At 43.1% G+C, this 25,712-nt stretch overlaps 1 protein-coding gene across 3 annotated transcripts in view; it reads right to left on the reverse strand.

Annotated features, from left to right (window-relative positions):
• Positions 1 to 25,712, reverse strand: part of sema5a (sema domain, seven thrombospondin repeats (type 1 and type 1-like), transmembrane domain (TM) and short cytoplasmic domain, (semaphorin) 5A) — a 207,564-nt gene that overhangs the window by 22,131 nt on the left and 159,721 nt on the right. For all 3 annotated transcript variants that reach the window (XR_001572682.3, XR_001572681.3, XM_015955301.3), the window contains exon 16: positions 22,011 to 22,236. Coding sequence is in view for 1 of the 3 variants with exons in the window: in XM_015955301.3 (XP_015810787.3) it covers positions 22,011 to 22,236 (226 nt within the window). In the remaining 2 variants the exon portion in view is untranslated. The remainder of the gene's footprint in view (positions 1 to 22,010; positions 22,237 to 25,712) is intronic.

Below are 25,712 nucleotides of genomic sequence, written 5' to 3' on the forward strand. Positions count from 1 at the left end.
CCAGAAAGCCAGGCTCTCGATTTACCGGTCGATCTACGTCCCAATCCTCACCTATGGTCATGAGCTTTGGGTAATGACCGAAAGAACGAGATCGCGGATACAAGCGGCCGAAATGAGTTTCCTCCGTAGGGTGGCCGGGCTCAGCCTTAGAGATAGGGTGAGGAGCTCGGACATTCGGGAGGGACTCGGAGTAGAACCGCTGCTCCTCCGGATCGAAAGGAGCCAGTTGAGGTGGTTTGGGCATCTGGTCAGGATGCCTCCTGGACGCCTCCCCGGGGAGGTGTTTCGGGCATGTCCTGCCGGCAGAAGGCCCCCGGGGCGACCCAGGACACGTTGGAGAGGTTATATCTCCAATCTGGTCCGGGAACGCCTTGGGGTCCTGCCGGAGGAGCTGGTGGACAAGGCCGGGGAGAGGACGGCCTGGAGCTCCCTAGTTGGGATGCTGCCCCCGCGACCCGGACCCGGATAAGCGGAGGAAGACGACGACGACGACGACGAAAATGTATGAACAATATGAAATATGGGGACATATTTCTCATACATGAAAGGATGCATCGTCTCCAAAATGGAAAGATGAGATCCTGATGATTGAAAATGACTCGGCATCTCCAACTCCGACACTATGGGTCTCAATTAGAAAAACAATACAACTCCTCCTGACATTTTCTCTAAAGCAGGCAGGTGCTAAGGGTTGTGTTTGCCGATGATGGTAGGCTGAACCCAGATGTGGATGGAAGCTTCATCTGCTGGCAAATGTCCTGTGTTTATACAGCATTTGCTAGAGTTCTACCAACCCCCCAAGGGGCTTTACAACATGACAGTTATTCACACATTTGTTGTGACTAGAGTTGCAGCGATTAACCGGTTTCACCATAAACCCGCAACCCTCCAGTTACGGCGCTGGCGCTTTACACTTCCACCACAGTTGCCCTGGTATGATCCGTGCCCGTCTACGTTCCAACTGTCATCCGGAACATGACCACAACGGAATACTGAAATCATATAGCTAAGATGAGTACTCCTAGGTGGTTGAAGCATCTACTAATGATGACTCCAGGCCATCTTCCTCTGGAGGTTTTCACTTCTTCTCTCACTCAGAGGAGACCCGGAACTCGCTGGAGGGATAATCTATGCACTCTGATTTGGGAATGCCTTGGGATTCTCCAGGAAGAGCTGGAGAGTAGCATCAGGGAGAGGAATGTCAAGGCTTTCCTCTTAGAACAGGGATTTATTTCCCGTTACATAAAAAGTTAAATCGTAACAAATTTTCTTCAAACTCTAAAGAGCTATTTCTTTCAAACTGGTTTCAGTGGTTAGTGAGACAGAAACTTGAGCAACTTCACTTTGGGCATGACTCTGCTGACCAGGAACTGCACTTAACAGTTTTGTGGTTTTGCAGGTTCACTAGTGGGAGGTCTCGACCTGTTTTATGGCTGTTCGCTGTTTAATGTGCTGGTAGCTCATATAAAGGCTAGCAGTTGGCTTTTTAGCTCGTCGACCGTCAATGAAAGCACACAAAAAAAAATTCGCCTTTTTTGCAATCTTGGACTGGAAGTAAAGGTAAGAGATTAATGTGTTTAGAGGTGAAGCAAAGAGCTAAAACCAGAGTGAGCTAACTTCGCTAGTTAATGGGAGCTTAAAGAGGCTATGAAATCATAGACTGATGGTGACCTGGCTTTGTTGCTACTGGACTTGTAAGTAATATTTTTTTTCCAACAGTGTGGATTTTTAAACTTTGTGTATTATTTAGTATCATTTGGCTTGTGTTAGCATTAGGTCATCTTTAGCGCTAGCTACAACAGCATGGGGCAGGGTTGTTTACAACTGGTGTAACTCTGCTTTCAACCAGTAGGAAGTAGAAGCGTGAAACTTATTTAGTGTTGCTTTAATAATTTCACAGATGTTTGCAGATGTATCTTTTTATTCATGTAATTTTATGCTTTTAAAAAGGAACTTGCATTTAAGTCTTTATTTAATGCCTTTCCTTGTGAAGGAGTAATGTTGGAGAGTTGCATCAGTGCTCTAACTCCTGACCTGGATGCGACCCACGTAATTCCTCTGACCTGCACATCAGTTTGTCCATTCATCTCTCTCATGTGAGCACGTCCTTCACTTTCTGATCTTTTTCTAGTCAGAGTCAAGCGTCACCAGAGAAGTCCAGGAGGGCTCGGACACAGACTCCACCACAGTCAGTTCTGACAGAACATCGCCTGAACTTATCAGCCAACTTAAACCCAACTGAGCGGATCATCGTCTCCACCTGGACCACTGCTAGCTGCACGGCTGAAGAGTCTCCCATATCAGGTGCACAGATGGAATTCATTATTTAGCTCTTCACTGCTCATGTTTTCACGTCTAGAGAAGGATTCGGTGTAAGTGGAGGATTTCCAGTCAAACAAAATCAGCTCAGTAATTTGTGTACTCTCATCTGAATCTAGTCAAGTGGTGGATTCCTAATGAAATCCGAAACCCTAATTTCTATTAAGCTGTAATTACCAGGAGCATTAATCAGCTCGGAGAAAATGTGTCTTGTGTTGTGAGACAGACAGCAGAACGAGCCGCAGCTTCAGCCCGTATGTTTGAGTGAATAATAATCGCCTCACATGAAATTACTGTCAGTTCTAAAGCACTCTTCTAATGATTCACTCATTCACCTAACCGCGTGCTGTAACATTAGGACCATTTATCTGGTGCAAATCCAGATTCTGCACCTGTGCAGACAACTGTAGCATCTGGATCGTTGTTTTTGTATTTTAATTTCACTACCTCGCCTGCTTTTTGATTTTTCCTCTGGTATCCCTTCCTTCCTCTGTCTCTATATTTGCCATTTTGATGCCTTTTTGTCTCGCCTCCTCTCTTTGTCCTCCAATCTGGCCTCGCTGTTCTGTCAGCGTGCTCTTTTCACTGGCAGTCATCATGGCGCTGCTGCTTTGTATTCTCAGGGAGAGGATGGTGTGTTTACCCAGCGTAAATCCTCGACCTCTTCATAACTGCGGCCGACCTTGCCGGCGCAAAGGTCGGCTCACCCCGGCGTCATGCTGCCTTGAGCTCAGACAGGCCCATCGAGGACTCCGGGTCCTCGCTGTTTATCGATTCTGAAGAGGCAGTGGCACGGACAGTCCCGACTGCCACGGTGACCTACGTTTTATCAAACCCTCTGGGGCCTGAGAGGCTGGACCACCACTCTGAAGGCATTCAAGTGCTAATAATCAGCCTTTCGCATATGTGCACACAATCACACGTCTGTAAATTCACACAAAAAAAACAAATTTAAACACTAGGGATGTAAGAAAATATCGATAAGCCAATATATTGTGATTTTTTTCCTGCAATATTATATCGATATTTAAAAGCCATGTATTGAATTTTTGGAAGAATTTACATGCATTTGTGTATTTATTTTCTTTTGGTGCAATTCAAACGGCGACTGCTAATCATGTTATGTATCAGTTTGGACTGTTTACTGAATTTTCCTACAATAAATTCAGTCTAAAACAAATCGCTAATAGCTTCTGGCTGAATGTATCGCAACATATCGTGATATATCTCATCGTCTCCCCGTATCGTATTGCCAGAATTTCACCAATACACACCCCAGTAAACACAAATCATTGATTAAAACACTGCTAGTAATACATCCACTAGATTTGGCTCATTTTAGTTATACAAGCTTTAAATAAAGACAGCTCTATGGTGTACTTTGCATTTTGTGTGTGATGCCACTCAAGGGCTGCCCTCCTGTTGGAAAAACAAACAGCAAGGCGCTTTCCCCCTCAAAACAGGTAGTGACTGGATCTATTGATCTGCACAAAAGCCACATGCTGGCGGAGAGAATTCATCCTTGCTCTCCTGACGAGCTAGTCTCAAGTCAGACGAAGGGCAGAACATCCAATAGTCCCCACCGCAAAGAAACACGCAGATCAAAAACACCCAAATCAAACACATAAAAAAACCACCAAACAAACTCTCTTTTATGTTGAGCATACTTGTGTGTGTGTGTGTGTGTGTGTGTGTGTGTGTGTGTGTGTGTGTGTGTGTGTGTGTGTGTGTGTGTGTGTGTGTGTGTGTGTGTGTGTGTAAAAAAATGAAAAGCAGAGCATTTCTTAAAGGATTGCATATCACTCAATGCTTCTCAAGAACAAATTATGTTGGTGTTTTAATTGTTTTTGTGAAATCTTGAACATATTGTTTTGTCTTATGTCATACAGAAGAGCTCCATGAGCACCTAAAGTCTGTTGAAAATGGCACCAAAGCTGAGTAAAATATGCAGATGCAAGTATTCTGAGACTTCACGCATTTGCTGTGCACTGGAATCTAACAAACTACAGACACATGATTAAAGAGGGCCTACACTTGTTACTTCACTGCTGTGGTCTTTTATATGAGCCACTCTGTGGAACACGGCTTAAGCACTCCTGTGTCAGGAAGTAGAAGTTAGTCGGTGGAGAAACCGGTGGGATTTGGAGTGTTACTCATTATTATTCTTGATATTCGATCATTTCACCTCTTATTGGTTAACAGCAATGCAACACTTCCACTGTCTCCATTTGCTCTGCAACACTGATGTTTTATCTCTACTCTGTGGTTTATTTCTGCTCTGTTTACCTCGACTACAGAAGATTCAAAAGAAACTATTTACTTTCTTACAAGCTAAGCAATTGGAAATCTGCATGTGCCTTTTACATTGAAAGTGTCCAGGTGTTTTACAGGGGCGTGTCCAGGGAGTGGCCTGGGGTAGCACATGCCACCCTTGGAATCTGATTGGCCACCCCAGGTGCCACCACACTAATTTACCTTTAAATAGGCTTTTCATTGTCTACAAAAGGCTTGAGGGTAAAACAAAAAAGCATAACCATTGGTGCCACCCATGCACAAAGTTGTGCCTCACCTGGGCCACCCCATTTTAATAGATCTAGACACGCCACTGATGTTTTACGCTGCTTTTGTGTTTGACTTCCTGTCTGACCCGATCTGAAGTGCAAAACACGATGCGTCACCGCCGGTGGAAACGCCCCATCCGCTATTAGAGGCTAATGGCAGCATACTCCATTTCGCAGACGTTTCACGGCATTTACATTTCTGGTGGAAAGGCCCAGCCTGCATGTGAAACTTGGCGTGACAGATAGTATTTCATAAATAAGGTTTATACGTTTGTCAGTGAACCCCACCTTTAACAATGTAAGAAAAAAGACATTGATCTGAAAGCCAGCTCTGTTTAAAGCAAAAATCTCCACTTCAGAGACATTCGCTGTCAAGTTTCATTAACACACAAATAAAAGTGGATCAGAATGAGCGAGAGAGAGAGAAAAAGTGCCTCTTCCAGCATGTCTTACACTCTGAGCTGCTGCATGTAGACTTGCAGCTACTTGTCTTCCCCTTTTACGTTTCCCCGTGGAGGGACATATTCCTCTCACTGTGTGTGTTTCAGAGTCTGTGTTGCATCTTGTGAAATCAGGGGTTCCGGCTGTTTACAGTTTTCCCTTTATGACAGTATTTCCTGAGATCTGCCAAGCATTGGTCTACCCAGAATCCCTCTGGGGAGGCATTATCACGGAGGATCCAATTAAAGGTTTCTGAGAGCGCAATTAAAAACACAGCTCTGAAAATCATGATGGATCGGTGCACAGGAACACGGCGACTCAAACAGGCCGGTATAGGAATTTACCCTCATCGACCACTTTATTAGGAACATCTGTTTAATTTAATGCATCGGTACAACAAGGCCTGCATTGATTTGTTTCGAGGAAAAGGTAAATGAGTCTCGTGTAGGACTAGAAACCACAATCTCAGTGATTTAACTAACATTTTATACAACAGCAACACAAACTGACCATCATGAAACTCTTAATAGGAGACTTTCAAGGGACAACCCTTTAATGCTGAAATGCACATATTTTATTTAATATGAGGAAAGTGCTTCTGGGGTTGCAACGTAGGACGAAACAATAAAATAACCTTATAGCATCATTACAGTGTTTCAAAGAAAAAGTGCTCCTACGAGTTACAACGAAAGTGTTAAGTTCAGAATTAGCTGCATTACTGCATTTTCCTGCCACTAAAATGTACTATCATTAATTTATATTTAAAATTATTGTTAATAAAAGGTATTCCATCAATCTATTAGTCTTGCTTGTAAAATTTAAGCATGGATTTCAACGCCTGATGTATTATAAATAAAGCCTAATTCACACTTCTCCATCCGCTCAGCACACGCATCGACGGAGACGTTTTGCTCTCAGACTTCAACGTCAGCTGGGGAATGTTGCAAAACAATTCCTCGCCAGGACAACAGAGGGCGTAGCGCTATTCTGAGGTATCCTGCCACCAGTCATGGTTCGGGTCGTGTACCTACTATTGTGTTTGCATTGTTTTGATGTATTTCAGAGACTTTTGAACACGAACAGATTTGTTCCCGTCCACCTCTTCATGCGATCTAAACTCACGTTTCTCGTCTTTCCATCCACAAAATAATAAAATAAAACGTTTGCTGCATGTCTTTATCCTCCTTAAGTCATGAGTGAATAAACGTTACTGTCCTGCGATGCGTTCTTCCTTCTGTTCCGTGTCTGCCGCTAAATACCTTTTTATTTTTTGAAGCGGCAAAGGCGGTGCTGTTGACGAATTTAGGAAGCAGCGTCCTGACCAATCACAAGCTTGGGGCGTCCGTCTCTTTTGACGGATAGTTACAGATTTGGGCGTGTCTCCATCACCATCTGTGAGCATGTCGGAGAGCTCTCGCACCGATGCAAAATGGTGTTGCGTGTCTCCGCCCTGACGCAGACGGAGGAGTAATCAGCAGAACGAAAACAGGATGCCTGCAGCATTAGGTCCTTGTGTCTTTGCAAGTTATGTTGGTCTTTAAATTTCACAAGTTTTTTATACTTTAAAGTGACTGTGTGTATTTTCCCTGGAAACTGCGGTAGTACATACATAAATCATTGCAAGCAAGCAGAACTTTTGTGTTCGAGTAAGACCTTACCAACGGATGGTGATTAGGGACAAAAATCTGTGGCAGCGCAATTTCAGAACGAGTACTTTGTCTTATCGTTCAACCTCCAGCAAAATCAGAATCAGAATCAGAAAAGGTTTATTGCCATTGTCAGTGAACAAACAATTCACAAACTAGGAACTTGCTTCGGTACTAACGTGCTACATATAACATGAATAATATAATTAAAAATAGAATAAAGTAGAATAAAATATAATAAAGTAGCATAAAACTTTGCTATAAAAAAGGCAGGTAATGGTAATATGGCCGATAACGTGACGTTGTGTCGAGTACAGAAGACGAGCATGGTTGTGTGTTTATAAGCTGTTCACAAGTCTAACGGCAGGTGGAAAGAAGCTGTTCTTATGGCGAGAGGTTCTGGCCTGGATGGACCGTAACCTCCTGCCTGAGGGAAGCGGCTCAAAAAGTCTGTGACCCGGGTGCGAAGGGTCAGCTGCTATCCGACCTGCACGCCCCCGAGTTTTGGAGACGTACAGGTCCTGGAGAGATGGAAGGCTGCAGCCAATCACCTTCTCAGCAGAGCGCACAATGTGCTGCAGTCTATGTTTGTCCCTCACCGTGTCTCCAGCGTACCACACAGCGATGGAGGAGGTGAGGATGGACTCAGTGATGGCCGTGTAAAACTGCACCATCATCTGGGCCGGCAGCTTGGCCTTTTTCAACTGCCGCAGAAAGTACATCCTCTGCTGGGCCTTTTTGATCAGGGAGCTGAAGACAAGTACATCAGACTCCCTTTAATGACTGGAAACGAGCAAATAGGTTAATATAGAAAACAACAACATTTATGAATGACAAAAGTTTTGTAACCATTTGTTGCAAATTAGTAAATACATTTTGTCCTCATGGGCTCCAGTAGAAAGAAACATCGCATCCAGTATGGCGTCGCCCAGAGACATACATTTAGTCATTTAATTAATTTTCAACTATATTTTGATGGATATTTCCAAAGATTAATGGTAAAAACTGCACATTGTGACTTTCATTTTAAAAATGTTAACATTAACATTTAGTGTGGAGAGTTCATTTAACCCTCCCACTGTCCTAATGGGTGTGACCCCGCGAGGAAAGGTGACCAAGGAGCAGGGTTGATGGTTTATCTCTTGAGGTCCACGTGGCAGGGCTGAGGTGGTGATCACTCCTCACCCCTGCCACATGGACCTCAAGAGATAAACCATCAATCCTGCTCAATGGTCAACTTTCCTCACAGGGTCACACCCATTAGGACAGAGGGAGGGTTAAAAGAAAAATCAGTGTCGCACAATCAATGCAGGATAATAAAGACACATTCTAGTATACACTCACAAGCTGTGGTGCAAATGAAAGTTAATCATCAAGCTACTGTATGCTCCCACTGCTGTCTACCCACGTCCGGGACACCGTATCTGTTGGGCAGTCAAAAACTAATCGAAGCTTTCCAACAGTGCATCCAACAAACCTCACTTATTTAATGGTGAGGCAACTTTAAAACAGTGATGCCGTGCCAGTCATACTACCTGTTTTAATGGCACCACCTTCAGAATATAAAACTCACCTCATAAGGCTATAAGTGCAGCCTTAGACCTATGTCTTTGTAATTAATCAGTCGTATTTGAGGATTGTAGTTTATAAAGGAATTCCAAGTAGGATGATTTTAATTAGTGTTTGGTTTCCAACTGTTGCCAAAGCACTTGTGAAATTTCATCCGAATAATTAACTGAACAGATAAAATTCATTTAAAATGTCCATCTTGCTTGTTTTTCTGCTGGCTTTTTATTTTAATCCAGTTTGGCTTTGCAGGGCAGTAATTTAATCTTCTGACTGAGAAAATGATGGTCGTGGATTTTCAATGGCAGTGGTTCCTGCAGGTCTAAGTTGCAATAAAAACGCTCTGGACCATTATTGACTTGCATTGACAGACCAATATGCGTCCATTTACAGGAAAGAGGTGGGAGCCTCAATATTGAGGTGACAGGAAATACATTTACTCAGCACATCTGAGAGGCCTGCAGACCACAGGAGGCTGCAGCAAAGATTCCCATCCTCATGTGCATCAAATGAGAAGCAGCAGAGAAGGTCTGCAGCTCCAGATTCCTGGGGATTAGGATCAGCAAGGCTCTGAGTTGGACACAGATATTGACAGAAAAGTCGTCCTCAAAGGCATCTCTTTTGGCAGCCGAGGACAGTCTGCATTGACTCCAGAATATAAGAATCTCTTCCAGGAATCCAGTCAAGAACAATGTGACTGACAGTGTTCTGATCTTTTAAAGCTTCTGCGCTGGATTTCTGCAGGGGTTTGTGTGACTGATACAGGACATTATCAGGACAGATGTCACAGACATCCAGCACTTTTGCAGCATCTGCATCTATCTGAAGCCTGAGAAGATCATCTGTGTATACAGCCACAGGTTTTTCACTGCTGAAGTTTGGCACACAGTGAAAAGGAATCCAGGCTCAGACTAGCAGATTCTGGGAGGTTTTATTTTGAACAAATCAACATTTGTAAAGTAGCACAATTAATTTCACATTAATCAGGCGTCCCAGTGTCAGCATGAGTGGGTTTTGTCATTCGTCACTGTCTTAAAGACCAACAACACATCAGTAGCTGTGGTCTCTGGTATTAATGAATGCCTTATGAGTTGATCGCCATGGGAAAACAAGCTCTGGCGCTCCTGTTTCAGGAAGTAAATGTGAGCCAGAAGTGGGAAGAAAAACTTGACAGATTTTGGAGTCTTATTTCCTAATATTCTAAAAATTCCCTAAATATCTCGCCTCTGATTGGTTAACACGACTCTACCACTGACTCTGTTCGCTCTGCAAATCTTTAAAGGTCAAGTCTACTTATGATCTTAATACATTTGCAGTGGACTCTAGTAGGAATAAATGCCTCATAAGTCATACTCAGGGGGAATAAAAACAGACATGAAAATGTAAATGCCCCATGGGCACTGGAGAGTGTAACAGCGTCGCCACCATTTTTGATGGGTTCCTCACTCTCCAAACCCAACAGAAGTCAATGCAGGGTGGGCAACTATGCCCGTTTTTGTGCAGCCCACGGTTGCAACATCCAGCGTACTATTGAAAACAGATAACATGGGGTCATTGTTGACTTTTCTACGGAAAATACTAAATGCACTGGGGGCGACTGGAGACCCATCCAAGATGGCGGCCGGCCACAATGGCAACTCTAATAGGCAGCACCAGTCCACAGGGCATCTACAAATATGATGTCTGTGGGAAAAAAAGCTAAAGCTCAGATGCCCCTGTTTGAGGAGTCTTATTTCCTGATATTTGGATATCTCACCTCTGATTGGCTAACAGCAACACGACTCTACCACTGACTCAGTTTGCTCAGCGACGTTGATATTGTGTCTCCACAAATAACACGAGGTTGGAGGAGTTCTGCCACGTGAGTTGCTAATGCTAATAGTTAGCTTCTACTAGCCTAAATATTGATTAAAAAAATCAATACACCGCGTTTTCCTCATTCGCTGCCATTGAGGACTAAAGTCGTCAATTGTGTTTTTTAACGGGGCCTGGGAACGAGCACGCACACCTTGAGAGTAAACATCACAGCTCGAAAGTCGATTTATATCTGTGTGTGTCACACGTCATGTGATCGTAAAGCGGACAATCCATGAATTAGGAGATCTTTTTGGGATGCTGCTATGCCCAAAGTGAGGCGCAAACCGGAAAAACTTCTGCAGCTCACACTTCAACAACAAAAGAACAGAAAAAGCTAGAAACATGCTTATTTTTCCTGATGTAAGATTCTACTGTTTCTTTTGGCAGTTTTGGTGTTTACATGATGATAGAGCACAATGTTCTGTGACTCTGTCAGCTAGTACTGAATGTATTAATTATCAATTCAGTATTATAAGATGAAATATTGCAATATTTCAGTTTATCAATATTTTCTTACATCCCTACAATGCATGTTTTCTGTGTCTTCTTTTTACCTTTTAATGTTTATTTGTGTAGATAAGTCCCTTAAATGACAAAAAATAAACAAAAATAACTAAAGTGCAACGTGACGGTGGCACAGGAGTTAAGTGCTCGCCCGGTAATCGGAAGGTTGCAGATTCGAGCCCCGCTCAGTTTGTTTCCTGTCATTGTGTCTTTGGGCAAGATACTTAACCCTCCTTGTCTGCTGGTGGTGGTCGGAGGGACCGGTGGCGCCTGTGCTCAGCAGCCTCGCCTCTGTCAGTCCGCCCCAGGGCAACTGTGGCTACATCGTAGCTCATCACCATCAGTGTGTGAATGTGTGTGTGAATGGATAAATTATACACTGTAGTGTAAAGCGCTTTGGAGTCCTTACTCTGAGAGGCGCTATACAAGTGCGGGTCATTAATCATTTATTAAAGTGCCTTGGGGGGCTCCAGGACTCTAGAAGGCACTATATCAATTAAATAGCCAATCAGTAAGAAGGGGCTCTTCCACCCACATTTGAAAATGAAATACTGGAAAACAAGAAATCCAGCTTGAAATTATTTGTATTTTTTGCCTGAAGTCCAGAAAACAGAAAGAGGGACATACATTTGATATTTTTGTTTTTTACCCTCTAGCTCATAGAAGAAAATTGGTTTTAGCAATAAAAATAAAAATAAAAAACAGAAAAACAGCCTTAGTTACATCAGTCAGGCTTTTGTTTTTGCTCTAGTAGAAAATATAAAGAGGGGGAATTTGAGACCAGAGCGTTTCCATCTATCCATCTTCTCAACATATTTACAGGTGACACATAATAAGCGCTGCTTCTGCCTGCTGGACCTTTAGGGTGCATGTTGTTGTGTTTATAAGAAACTGAACAAAACAATTGCATTTTCACTTTCAAAACAAACTTCTAAAAATACGTATAAAAAAAAACCATCCAGCCGGCAGGTAATTTGTTTTACCACATCTTATCTGTCCCCTGTGAGCTGGCATTCAGTTCATTATAAAAAAGGAAAAAACAGGGCAGAAAATGAAATGTTGAAGAAGACAGTGGAATGAAGCCTTTCTTGTAAAAGCATATCAACTTAGAAAAATGTCTTGGGTGTTAATTTTTATCACGCAAACCAGATTAGAGAGTTTAGAAAAACCATCTGCTATATTTTTAGGAGCTCAGAGCAAAAATTACAGGCAGACATGGCGAGAAAGAGGTAGTTTTGGGGCAAAAATAGTGGATAATTTTAGAAAAGCAGTGACGTTTTCACCCTGGAAGCAGAAGCTTGATATTTTATTGACTATGTCATCAAAACTTTTATTTCTGTGAGAGCTACGCTGCAGGTGGAGGCGATGCGTCAGTAAAATCTTGGGGAATGATGGCGTTATAATTATCCTCTGCAAATCTGACATTAGGTTAAAAGCAGTAAGGATGAGAACTCCGTCTGATGGTAATTTGGAAGGCTGTCTTATTAGCTTAATGGAGGCAAACAGATGGATAGCAGCAATGTCCTAAAGGTAATGTCACAGTTTTAAGAAGCTGGTCCCGTAAAGATAAATGTGATAAGTGACTGGATCAGAGAGGTAAACAGCCAAAAAAAGAACCAAATTCAACGAATCTCTGTCGTGTCTTTTGGGAATTCAACAGTAATCGTTTTTTTTTTATTTGATTGATTGAACTATGCTTTAACCAGACAGACGTCTGCCGTGATGTCCCCTGAAACAGCAAAATCTTCTTTTTCTTCTTGTGCGTTTTATTGAAGATCGGTGAACAGAAAAGGCTAACCGGTAGCATTACAGCTAACGAGCAGGTAAAGAGCTCCCCCTATAGGACACCTACCCGCTCCACGAAACCACCAAATGTGGTTTTTGGTCAGCAGAGGGCTGCAGAATGGTGTCAATTATGAAACTGGTCAGGAGTGTAACTCAAAAATCCCTGAGATCAATGTTGAAGCTCTAGCTTAAAGTTTAAACAACTGTTTAGCGTTACTTTACCTGGATGGGGCTGCAGATGAATGTTGTTTACTTGAAGATTTTGTCTGATAATAGCCTGGAAAAACCACCGGTACACACCATATGCTGGAAGAAAGTCCCTGTATGTTGAGAGGTAATTAGTAAAATAGCTTGTATTGCATACCGACCTATTTAAAGCACTGCTTATGCCTCATCTACCTCATATTTCTGTGTTTCTGCTACTTTTTAAAATGTGTTTATACAATTCTATCTTCTAATTTAAGTTAAATCAGCCATTATCGATCACAACCACATAATGGACTGGGACAAGACGTGCAATGTGGGAAGGGAAAGCGACAGGTAAAAAATTCATATAAGAGAAACCGAGGGGACCTACGGACTATCGAGAAACTGGGACTCACTCATCAAAAACATACCATCCAGCACACGGGAGATGTAAGGTCCACTCGCCACTCCCCATGACGGGGTGTCAGGAATCAGCTGCACAACTCTAAATGTAATCAACTACACAGCGGATTTAACTTAAAAAATCTAAACAGTGAAAGAGCAAGGAAACAGTCCTCAGGAAAGATAGACCAAGGCAGAATGACAGAAAAACAATAAGGATAGTAGAATGGTTATCATCCGTCAAAGTCGTCTCTAAGCGCCGTCTCGTGTCCGTTCGGTGTTTGCTCGTGACATCCGTGCAGCAGAAACTAATCTCCCAGCCCTGAGAGGGCCCTGGCCTTGATACCAGATCAGCATTAGGCTGCTGAGACACTACCGTTTCTCTCTGAGAAACAAAGTTAATAAGAACGAAGACATCATTCACCGATAGAAGCCGGCAAAATTAAAAACTCAGCCTTCTACATTATAAGTCTTTCAATTCTTTTTCTTTTGTCTCTTGTGTCAGACTTTGTTTTTGACGGATGCATTATTTCTAACCACAGGGACAAATGCATGATTTTCTAAGGCTTTTTGTTACTATTAACTCTGTAGTGCCAACATTACTGAACACGTTGGACATTTATTTCAGTCAAAAATAACTGATGGACAAAAATAAAGATTTGTTTACTTGTAAAAAATTGGGAATTCAGTGTTATAAAGTCATCAAATTTAGAAGATTTTAACCAGTCTGTTATTTCTGTGACCTAGAAATAAAGAAACGCTACAGGTGATTGTTAAAACTGTTGGTTCTCCAGTACCGTCACTTCTGTCGTGCTCTAAGAATGTCAGATTTTTAAATTTAGTCAAAATGTAGCCATGGCCTAAATCTCATAAGTTTCCAATCTCTGCCAACGCATTCCCATATCAGCATCACACAGACTCTTAGCAACGAGCTAAGCTTGAGTTATACTTCTCCGTCTTCGTGGGCATGGAGAAACACAGCGCCATTATGGGTCAGTGCTGTTTATGCTAACAGGCACGCCAAGGCTGACGGAGACGCAGAAATCAAGCTTAGGACACTAAATTGTAACATAAACATTTTTTGTTGTAGCCAGACAAAATTGGTGCATACATCACTTTTGCTACCACTTTTACACAGTGCTGGGTCACGTGGTGCCTTTGATCTAGTGCAAAAGTTTTTAGACACAAAATCTTGTTTACATTTTTTGCAACTAACCCCAAATATTTTTCTTTTTTGCACATTGGTCACTGGCCCCTTCCAAAGTTGCCTCACAAATTTTAGCCGCGTTTCCACTACAGGAGTTTCGGAAAATTCTTTGAAGGGAGAAAAGTGACCGGGAGATTCAATGGCTTTGTCCTTTCAGCCTTTGTGTCTCCAGGTAAAATCGTCCCTTTCGAGACTTAAGCCTGATTCATGCTTCCCCGTCTGCGTCAGTGCGGAGACACGCAACGCCATTATCCGTCCTTGCGGACCTGCTGGAGAGCTCCGCAAGGACGGACGGAGTCGAGCTCTCTTTTCCAAACATCCGTCCGTCGAGCCGGACAACGCAAGCTTGTGATTGGTCAGGACGCCGCTGTCATCTACACCGCCGCCATTGCACCCTCAAAAACATGAAGAGAGCCGAGGATAACTAGCGGCAGACACGGAGCAGCTTGAAGAATACCTCGCGAAAAAACTCTAAAAACATGAACGTTTAATTCCCCCGTGACTGGAGGAGTGAAAAGAAGCACAGCAAGCATTTTATTTGTGGACGGAAAGGACAGGAAACGTGGGTTTAGAGGTGGCGAGCACCTAAAGAGGTGGAGGAGTATGAGAGACAAATTTGTTTGTCAAAAAGTCTCTTGTATACAAAAAACACAATATAAACACACTATCTTGGAGCGGATACATGACAGGATACCACAGAACAGTACTACGCCCTCTGTTGTCCTGCTCGGGAATTGCTTGGCAACACTCCCCAGGAGACGGAGAAGTATGCGAGCAAAACGCTTCCGTCAATCCGTGCGTGTCTGTCCCTTGCGAAGCTGACGGAGAAGCATGAATCAGACTTTAGCTAACACGTCAACAGATCACAACTGCTTCGGCCTGAGAGGTGCCACTGATCAGCTCCAAAAGTCATTCACGGACATTAAAACTAGGTCTTAATTTAATCCATCTGAGGGACTGGCTGTGTGAAATAAAAAGCGTCTAATTATTTTTACGGTGTAAAGCATTGTGGGGGGATTTCTGCCGTACTTTTCCAGTTTACATTTTTCCTTCATTCTCCAACAGCAACTTTTGTGCCGGTTTTCTGGCGACGCCTGCCGACGTCTTTTTCTGTTGAGTTACAATCATTCAGTATTAGTTAAGCAGTTCCGCCCAGCGACTCCACCAGGCCATTTCCAATTACCACGGTTCCTGTACTCTGTTGGGTCTTTGAAAAGTCCCAAAAATGGTGCTTTCGGGTCAGCTTGGTGAAATGGAAATTTACTAGGAAGGTCCGATAGTGGAAATGGGCCTTAAGACTCCAGACAGGGTCCAGAAATCTGCAACAACTCTGAAACTATGTTGAGAAAACATTCATCTTGGACGTTTTTAATGCTAAAAACTCCAGCAGCACAAGAGTGAGGCCAAGTGACTAATGCCTCTTAATAGCCAACGCAAACGGTAATCTGCACAAAGCCTTCACCAAAATACGCTACAAATTTGAAAATATGTTTTAACGGATGGGCTACGAAACATTATGTAGGCACATTGTGCTTGTTTATGAACATACATAAGCAGCACTTATTACTAAGAGTCTGAGCAAGTCATTTAACCAGTGGGAAGCTCTACGGAGACAGCAGAGCACCAAGTCATTGTCTTGAATAAACCACAATATTAGCAGCAGTCTGGATGAACACCATACTTACAAATGATTCATAAATTGCCTGTTTTGCTTCAAGGATGTTTAAAAATACATGTTTGTGTTAGAAATTATACAAATGATCAGATGCTGGGCCTGTTACTCGTGCTTGTGAAATGTGATAATAAGAAAGAGAAAGTGCATAGCAGCTACAAGTCTAATCACTGTGTGACAAGAAGGGTTTTTAAATCACTCCAGATCGTCAGTAATTACCTCATCGCTTTCATTAAGCCACGATCATTGATATGAAACAAGGCATCGCGTTATATAAAAGCTCATTCTAAACGCTTGGTTAAATCACACATTCCTAATTTATGTCTCATAATAAAGCCTGATTGGGATCTTAGTAGGAGAGACGATACCTCACAAAGAAATCAAGAAACTAGATAGGAGGCGGAGGAGCTGACAAACATTATTCAAATATTAATTTAGCTTTTGTTTTGACAGAGGCAGATCAATTCTCCTTATCTGCATGCCACATGTGTCTCCCAGGTGTGATCAATGGCGTCTGCCTTGTCTCTGAATGCAGCCCTAATCACCAAATGTCAGGTAGATCTGATTGCTAGGATGCTCAAACATGGTGACCTTCTGCCCGAGCAAACTGGGATGCACGAAAGATCTCAGACGTCGCAGAGGACGTGGGGGTTCATGTAGCTGAGATGCAGCATCAATGTGAGCGGGAAGGGAACAAAACGTCTTTAAAGTCCATGCATCAGTATCACATAAGAGCAAAAAATCTATATTGGCTGTAACAAGGAAGATTATCAATAAGTGCTTATGTCGTGGAATTCATTCAGTTTTAGCTGAAGTTTTTTTCCACACAGGGACTTTTTGTGTTGAGACATCCAGAACATGAAACTATTTAGGGCGTGGTTGTGCATGATAAGCTCCTGCAAGATGGATTAGGTCGTTTCTGATGCAGTTTTAGCTTTTCTTGTGATCGAAGTTTAAATATTTGAGATGCTTTTTGTTGCATTAAACCACAAAAGTGTCTGTTGGGTTAAAGTTGAGTAAATGGAGGTCTAACTGGTCCACCACCACTGAGAACTACATCTCCCAGAATGCACCAACAAAATGGTGACTGATTGGTGATAAAAATCACCTATGCAGGGTGGTGGTTCTCAGTCCTCAGTCAAACAGGAACAGCACAGCAAGCTCTAACAATGAGTTGACTCTAAAGACGCCAATGGTTGGTAACTATTGTTTTGTTTATGATATGAAGTTGTTTTGGGTGACCTTTAAAGTCATGCTTTTAATTTAATCGTTTACACTGTTAGTGTGGGAAGATTTAGTTTAGAAAGTCCTTTGTTTATTGTATTTTATATAAATTATGTGACATCTAACACTTGTCTCTGTTCTTTGAAGGTTATCAACCTAATGTTCACTGAACTGACATAATAAAAATTGTTGGAATGTGAAGGAGTTGTCCCAAAGTGTCCCTTTAGAGTGAAACTAGTGTGGAGCTTGACAGTTGATAACCACAGAGCACCCTGGATGAGAAGATAAAGGGCTTCAAACCAGAAAAGCTGTGGACGCAAGAGGAAATAAAGATGGCAGAAGAGGTCTTGGGGAAGACGGTCAAACTGCTGAAGCAGGAAAGGACCAGTGCTAAAAGCAGCTTCACCAGACTAGCCAACTTTATTTCAAGAGGAGCAGACATCATGCTGAAGACCGAATTAGAAGAGGAATTTGGAAAACTTTCAGACCGGTTCAGGTCAGTTCTTGACTCTAATGATGACTACAGGATTGGACTGGAGGCTGATGTCAAGGCAGTGGATGAAGAAGCAGAACTTGATAAGCAGCAACAGACCGACATTAAAATGACATTAAAAGATGCAGAGAAGAAAATGAAGGTTACTGCCGTTGTACAAACTAACCTGTGGGGAAGATATAGAGAAAGGGAACCTAAAACATCAATCCACACCCTGTCTTGTCTCCCCATTCTGTTCAGCCATGTGTCTCTGTTAATTGCTCCCACCTGCCTCTCGTTTTCCAATCACCCAAGCTCCCAGCCCTCATGTATTTAAACCCCTTCAGTCCTGTGTCTCTTGTCGGTTCATTGTTTCAGTGTCAGCGTGTTTATTATTAAAGCCTTTCGATCGTTCATGTCTGCTTGCTTACCTTCTTCACCCGCGTGTGGATCCTCACCTCCGTCTCACTCGCCAGCACGCCTGACAAAAAGCATTCAGCCCCTGATGCTTTTTATGTTTGCATTCACGATACTTTTGAGGTAGCTAGCTTGAAAGCAGCGGTCCGTAGCGCAACGTTATAAAGCGAAGGAGGAAACTATTTCTAAATTTGAACGGCTACAGTACCTGCCCCTGCTCCCCTCCCGTTCTGGAAGGAGCTAGTACGCACCTGTCCAAAAGAAACATAGCCAACTTTTCTTCAGTTTTGAGCCCTTGTAGCTCACGAAGCTTCCTCCATCTTTTAAACTCGCCGCCGATGTAAATTCTACTCAACTGTCGCGAACGTCTCACGGAGAAGTTTTGCAGAAGGACTTAAACTATTTCAATCTTCTTTGAAATGCAGATGGTGCATGATGGAAACGGTCTTGGGTCGGGACGGATTTAGTCAATTAAAGTAATTAATCATCTTTAGCTGTTTACTAATTAGCAGGTTATGTCATTCTTATGTGCGGGGCAACTGATTATCTGTTCCCAAAACGCTCGTCACCTTGTTTTATTTTGCACAGACCTCCAATCAACTGCTGCCTGATGCAGATCGTAAACCTTCATGGAGTGACACGTGGTTCCTTTTGATCGCTCATCTCAGAGGCATCTCAGTGTCCTTTGCCCCAGCGGTGGACATCAATACACACCGCCGCTGTGGGGGTAATTATATTATGATGGCCTCTTGCTCTGAGAAAGGTTAACTGCTGTCTCTGGGTGATTGGACACCACGTGTGTCTTTGAAGGATGGACAGTAGGAGGAAGAACAAGCAGGTGCACAGATCCGCCATCGAGACAGTGGAACAGGCAAACACACACATCAATCCGCCCACACAGACACCCACGAACATGCACACGCTAGTGCACAGCAGATGGATGGTGTGTTTGATGATGGCTGAAATAAAGAAGTGAATCAGTGGAGTCCATCCTCCATTTTTTACTGGAAGGTCTTGTGGCCCTCGAGTCCCACAGAAGTCAGGAAATCAACGATCAGCGAGGGACTGAGGGGTGTTGCACGCAGTGGCCTTGCATGCCACAGTGGGTCTTCCCATCATTAGATGAGGTGTACAGCAACTGATCCAACTGTTTTTGTTGTTTTTTTGTCGTAGATGAAGAGCCCATTCATCTTCTGCAATGGTGTACTCTTAACATGTTTGCTTTTGATAAAAGGAGAAAAAAGCACATTTGAGGGAAAAAGCTTTGATGTTTGAAAAAAAAACCTGTTTTACTTCAGATTTGCACAAGGTGAATGAAAACATAAATTTGTTATAAATAATTTGTATTTCTGTTTTAGCTGAATAGGAAACATTTAAATGAGTCTAAATGATTCGTAGTTTGTTCTGGAAACAAACTGACAGAAAAACAAAAGCGACGCCTAACCTGAGCCTTTTTTAAAGGCTGTAATTAACACAGAAGCTAATATGATGCTAGGCTCCACGTGGCAATTTGTAATGAAACGCGTTGCGTCTGTTACTTCCTCCCACTAATCAGAATGGAGACAGACCCATTAAAGCTCGGCTCTTTGTTCCCTGATATCTCACTTGTGTGGCTGTCACTCCTTGTAAAACTTTGAGTCTGTGTGCTTGTCTGTGCTCGTTTAAAACCCTTCAAAGTGCGAGGAGAACAGCCTGTACCAGCGGCAGCGCTGACGCAAAGGCAACTATTAGTGATAAGAAATTAGGCAAGCGAGGAAGATCAAAGGAAAATCCCACTGATAGTGTACATAAGGGATGACCTCTGCGATTACCGCAGCATGAGAGCGGTGTGGCGACAGACCACCCAGGGGCTCACATCAACTCAAACTGATGGGGAGGCCACCACCGAACCTCATCCAGGCGCTAAATCAAAACCTCTAAAAAGCAGCTTTTTCCCTCAGAGGCGGAAAACAGCACATAAAACAAACTTTAACTGCCTCATCTTTTTTTATTTGGAACCCTGTTTGCTGCGGTGGGGCGCCATCCCGCCCGTCTCCACATCCAACGACATAAACAACTTGTCAATTAGCAAAATGTTTGTACAAACATTTACAACATGAAATTCTCATGAGCTGACTGGATGGGAAATGAGTGAAGCAAAATAAGACGGATTAAAAGTAAGAGTGCAGCTATGAATGTATTAATACACACGTGTGTGTGTGTGTGTGTGTGTGTGGAAAATAAAGTGTGGGAGGGCTAAAATTAGCTAAACTTCTTTGCGGATTGAAGGTTCATTAACGCGTCTGACGCTTTGATCCGCCGATAAAATCAGGAAAGATGGGATCACAAACACCAGAGACAAATAATTAAAACTCATTTAACTTTTCCGCGACACGGAGACGATGAGGAAAAGTTTTGGACCACATGAGGAAAGAAACGTTTGCTTGGGGTGAAAACAGCTGTGGTTTAAAAGACGTGTGAAGGATTCTGGCCATTTGTGTCTGAACCCTTCGCAGCACGTCTTCATTTCACCGGCCTCTTGGGGCTCTTTGTGAGACTATCCAAGAAACTGAGCTAGTGTTGTCATAAAATGCTGAGACAAGGACCAAATACAGGTGAGAAAGGTGGTTCGAGAGGCAGCCAGGTAGAAGAAAAATAAAGGTCTACAACAGGAAAATTTGGGCAGCCTTGTTAACCTTCATGATTTTCCTGAATAAAGCGTTGGTTGTGATGATAAAACATATTAAATATGTCATATAGGAGACACACAGAGTGATATGAGAAGTGAAACACGGTAGGATTTACTGAAAGTGTGATTCAAGAGTTTTACACGTCAGGACTTTTGTTTCTTTTTCATCCGGCCTGTTGTAGATTTTGTAGATGCCCATACGTTAGACGCTAGATTGTTTTGGTTCATAGTGGAGTTCAAATCAATAACTGCAAGATGCCCAAACCATCACTCTTCCACCACCGTGTCCAAGTGTGGCTCTTACCAAACACTAATAATAATAATAATGCATTGAACTTATATAGCGCTTTTCAAGTCACCCACAGACGCTTGCACACACTCTCACATTCACACACTGCTAGTGATGGTAAGCTACTTGTAGCCACAGCCGCCCTGGGGAGGTCTGACAGAGGCGAGGCTGCCATTTGGCGCCGTCGGCCCCTCTGACCACCACTAACACAGGCAAGTTGGGTGAAGTGTCTTGCCCAAGGACACAACAGCAGGATACCCCTGGCGGGAGCTGGAATCGAGCCCTTGACCCTCCGATCATGAGGCAACCCGCTCAACCACCTGAGCTACTGCTGCCCCACTGAGCTGTGCCTTCTGGGTAAACATCTCAACTTTTGTCTCATGTGTCTAAAGAACCTTTAACCTGCTGTTTCAGCCAGGTAGAGTCTGGAGAGCAATGCAGGGCTTGTTTTCAGAGAGAATTTGCTGGAACCAGGTTGATGGTCAGCAACAGTTGTTTCTCTAAGGTCACTGTTGTGTCTTCCCATTTGTGTGAACTGTGTTGACACACGCCTGTATGCTCCAGACCAGAACTCTTGCTTTATAGAAGATGAAGATCAGTTAAGTTTTCCATGTTGGTTTTGTTGTTTAATAAATAATGACATGGTACACTTTAGAACAGATGTGATTTATAGTACAACCTGCTAAAGATCAGATCAGTTTTATTAAGTCCTGATGAGTAAATCTCCAAATGTAAACATGACTGAAGGGCTGATGAGGCTGGAACGCCACTATCTGTGTCCATCTTGCACTCACCGTCAGTCGAACAGCCGGTGGATCCGTCGCTGGAGCAGTAGCGCATCTCGATCCGCTGCCTCCCCACTTCCAACATGCTGGCATCCGGGATCCGAGCTTTGCACGTGTAGCGGAAACGCTGCTCGTAGTGGCCGCCATTGTCCGAGATGTTGACAGGCGTCCATGGAGTCCAGGGTGTGGTCTTCTTAAGGTCGGGGCACGGCAACGTGTTGCACGGCTGATACTCCTACGGACACAAAAGAATGCTTTTATGTCATGGCGAGCACGTTCTCAGGCAGGTGAACCGACGCATCTGGAGGAAGAAGGGATAATCACATCAGCTAAGCCGTAATTAGCATGACAGAGTTTTCTGGTGTTTCTCCTGCATAATGAACAGGACACAATCGCTTTTGAAATTCTCAGCAGTGACTCATGAAATTAAACAGCTCATTTTATGCGCACATCAACAGACTTTAGAAAGCTTTCACTGTCACTCACCCTTGAAAGCCTCTTAATTCCAGTTCAGTCAGACAACGTGCATTTAAAACGCCTATGAACCTTTATTGTGGGATATAAATGGAGTTTTTTGCGTCTGGGCTTTGATCCCTATCGCCTTCTGGGATCGTGTTTTTCTGTGATGGCCTACAGTTGGACGAAAGCAGCAGCTGCGGCATAAATATGCACAGCAAGGAAGACATTTTGCAGGTTAATCAGACCCCCCTAGATGGTAAAAAGTGTTTGCTGCATGTGGAGAGCGAGACAGTTTTCTGACCCAGCTCAGGACCGAGCCCCTACTGTAGCTGGCTAAAATGCAACCTGCCACTCTGCCTGACTCCAAATCCGTTCCCCGTAGACACGGCGAGGGGCAAACAAACCCAAAAGAAAAGGTCACCGATCGAGTTTATTTCACAACCAAGGGGAACGGTGGAGAGAGAGAGATGGAAACGCGATGGAGAGATTGGAAAAGAACAAGAAAATAGAAAATAAAAAAGTTTTAATGAAAACTTTTCCTCCCATCTACATTTGGCTTTGAGAGCTGGGCAGTAAAAATGAATAACACCAGCTCTAAAGCTCTAATAGTGTGATGCATGAGACTTATTCAGGAGTTTTCCCAAAGGTATATATACCCTCCATCTCCGTTAACCAATCCCCTGCTGCTTATGTGGCGCTATACTTGATTATACGATTCAAGGCGATATTAGGTGGGTAAACGGCCGTCCAGCCTTCCTTTTTATTCCCCCCGCTAAAAAATAGGGAGTTTGAGGAGGTGACACATCTGAAGTAAATGACACCCTTGAAGGGAAGGTGAGACGGCTGCCATTTTCCTCCCCACTTGTTTATCTATGCCGAATAGGACTTGAGTGACTGCTGGACCTTGATAAAATAAGATAAGAGTTCCTTTCTGCACATCCATCAGTCTGTCACATGGGATAACCTGACAGGTCAACGGGGAAAAAAAGCTCTATACTTTAAACATTATGCAGGACTATTTTTCACCATCTCACTTCTCTTTCTTTCAAATGTGATCACCTCTCATGATCTTGCTTCGCATCCATCCATCTATCTTTACATTCCTCTGGCTCCATTTTTCACGCGCCGCTCATAGCTGGCGTTGTGTCGGATATGTCCGTTTCCCCCGTCTGGATCTCTGTTTCATCTCTCGCTCCCGCCGTCACCCCATTCGCTCCAGTTTCCCGCTTTCCCCCCTCTGGAGTACCAAGGTTAAAAACACAGGGAGGATTTAGATTTTTTGAAGGCTGCCGTGATGAATGGGGAGGTGTCACCTCCATCACACTTCCTGCCTCTCTCCATCTCCTACTATAATCATTCCCAGACATTAATATTTAACATTGTCACGCATCACGGACTACCACACAATCCGCCATTATCAGCCAATAAGGGGAAAAGAAAAAAAAATCCACCTCTGTGTCACCGCCTGGAGCGACAGGAAACCAACACATGGCGTGAATTGGGGGGGGGGGGGGGGGGGAGCCAAACGATCTGCGGCTGTTTGTTGTGTGAGTTGTTGAAGGTGGCCAAACATGGTAAATATTTAATGAGGCTTGTCTGGTAAGCATTTCTCCCTTTACTCTCTAAGGATTACTGTTCATGCAGAGGGCTGAGGAGATAATTACTGGGTTTAAAGCCAGACCTCATTGAAGGTCTCTGCTGAAGTATATACAGCTTACAAGGTGATAAATTTATACTGTGTAATAAAAACATCCTATTCACTGAAGAGGACTCAAACGATGCCCGTATTTGCATGTCCAGGCACACTTTCATATGTTTATTATAGAGCCAAACTATTCTGAATAAATGGCTCCATATAAAGACCCCATAAAACAGTAGATCACCGGCTCCTAGAATAAATCTGAGGGGACACAAGTTGTTAACAGGGATGGCGTTGTTCTTTAGGCCACTTCTCAGATTAAAAGCGTGAGAAAGCATGTGTGGTTGAATTGCAGCTAGGGCCAGAATGCAAAGTAAAGGTGATAGAAAACCGTAATCCGCATTTTTTATCTGAGATGAGTCAATTTCCTTTGAAGTAGTAGAACAATGGACACTAAACCGGCTAATCACCAGTTTCATTCATTTAATTTGGAATTGTTGACGTGAGAGTGACAAACATCCTGTTTTATTGTATTTAGAGAACCAGAAACAACAGTTTTTACTGTTTCTCTGGGATAGACTTTCATCATAGCTCGACCAGAGCATCTGAAAAGCTGCTCAGATATGTCTCACTTACGGAACTGTTTTGAGATGGGTTTAGATATGCAAAAGTCAGTGTGAAGATATTTTTAGTCTTATGGTAAATGGCCTGTATTTGATATAGCGCCCTCTAGAATCCTGGAACCCCCCCAAGGCACTTTACAACGCAACCAGTCATTCACCCATTCACACACACATTCACACATTGGTGGGGATGAGCTACGACGTAGCCACAGCTGCCCTGGGGCGCACTGACAGAGGCGAGGCTGCCGAGCACTGGCGCCACCGGTCCCTCCAACCACCACCAGCAGGCAACATGGGTTAAGTTACATTAATGTGAATGAAAGATAAAAATACAGTTGCATAACAGCATTAGGTCTAAGTTTCGGTTTTCAAACTAACATGAGGTTGACTACAACAAAGGTTTTGTGCCCATAACAACGTTGGCCTTAAACATAAACTCTTTGTCGCTCTGAGGGATCTGAAGAAACAGCGTTAATGACTCCTGCTGTCGACAATATTAGATCCTGAGATATGAAAGCATGTTTTATTGTCTTCAAGTGCAATATAGTGAGCCATGTCAAAGCAGCTGTGTATATAAAAACACGAAACCAGAACAATAAAGGGCAATTTTGAATAATGCATTAAAAATGTACCAGAGGCAGAGTAAATAAGCATCAATCAAAATCCATATTGCTTACACACACACCAACCTACAAATTAAATCAGTCCATCCACGGTGTCCGATCAGTGAATAGGTCACCTGAAGCAGACGTTACATGTTGTAAATGCACCTGACTAAACAAAAACCTTCAGATTAAACTTTATTTGCTCTATTTAAACATTTACTGGAGCCATTTAAATGATTTACAGTAACAACAAATGGTACAGTAATAAAGTACTCTTCACTCAACCACAACCAAGTTTTCATTTTCTAACAAAAGTTGCTGGAAAGTGACAAAAAAGCTGAACTGGATTTAATTAGTTGACTCATACTTACAGTCCCTCTGTGCA

The sequence above is a fragment of the Nothobranchius furzeri genome, chromosome 7 (genome assembly GCF_043380555.1).
Source record: "Nothobranchius furzeri strain GRZ-AD chromosome 7, NfurGRZ-RIMD1, whole genome shotgun sequence".
Classification (NCBI taxonomy): domain Eukaryota; kingdom Metazoa; phylum Chordata; class Actinopteri; order Cyprinodontiformes; family Nothobranchiidae; genus Nothobranchius; species Nothobranchius furzeri.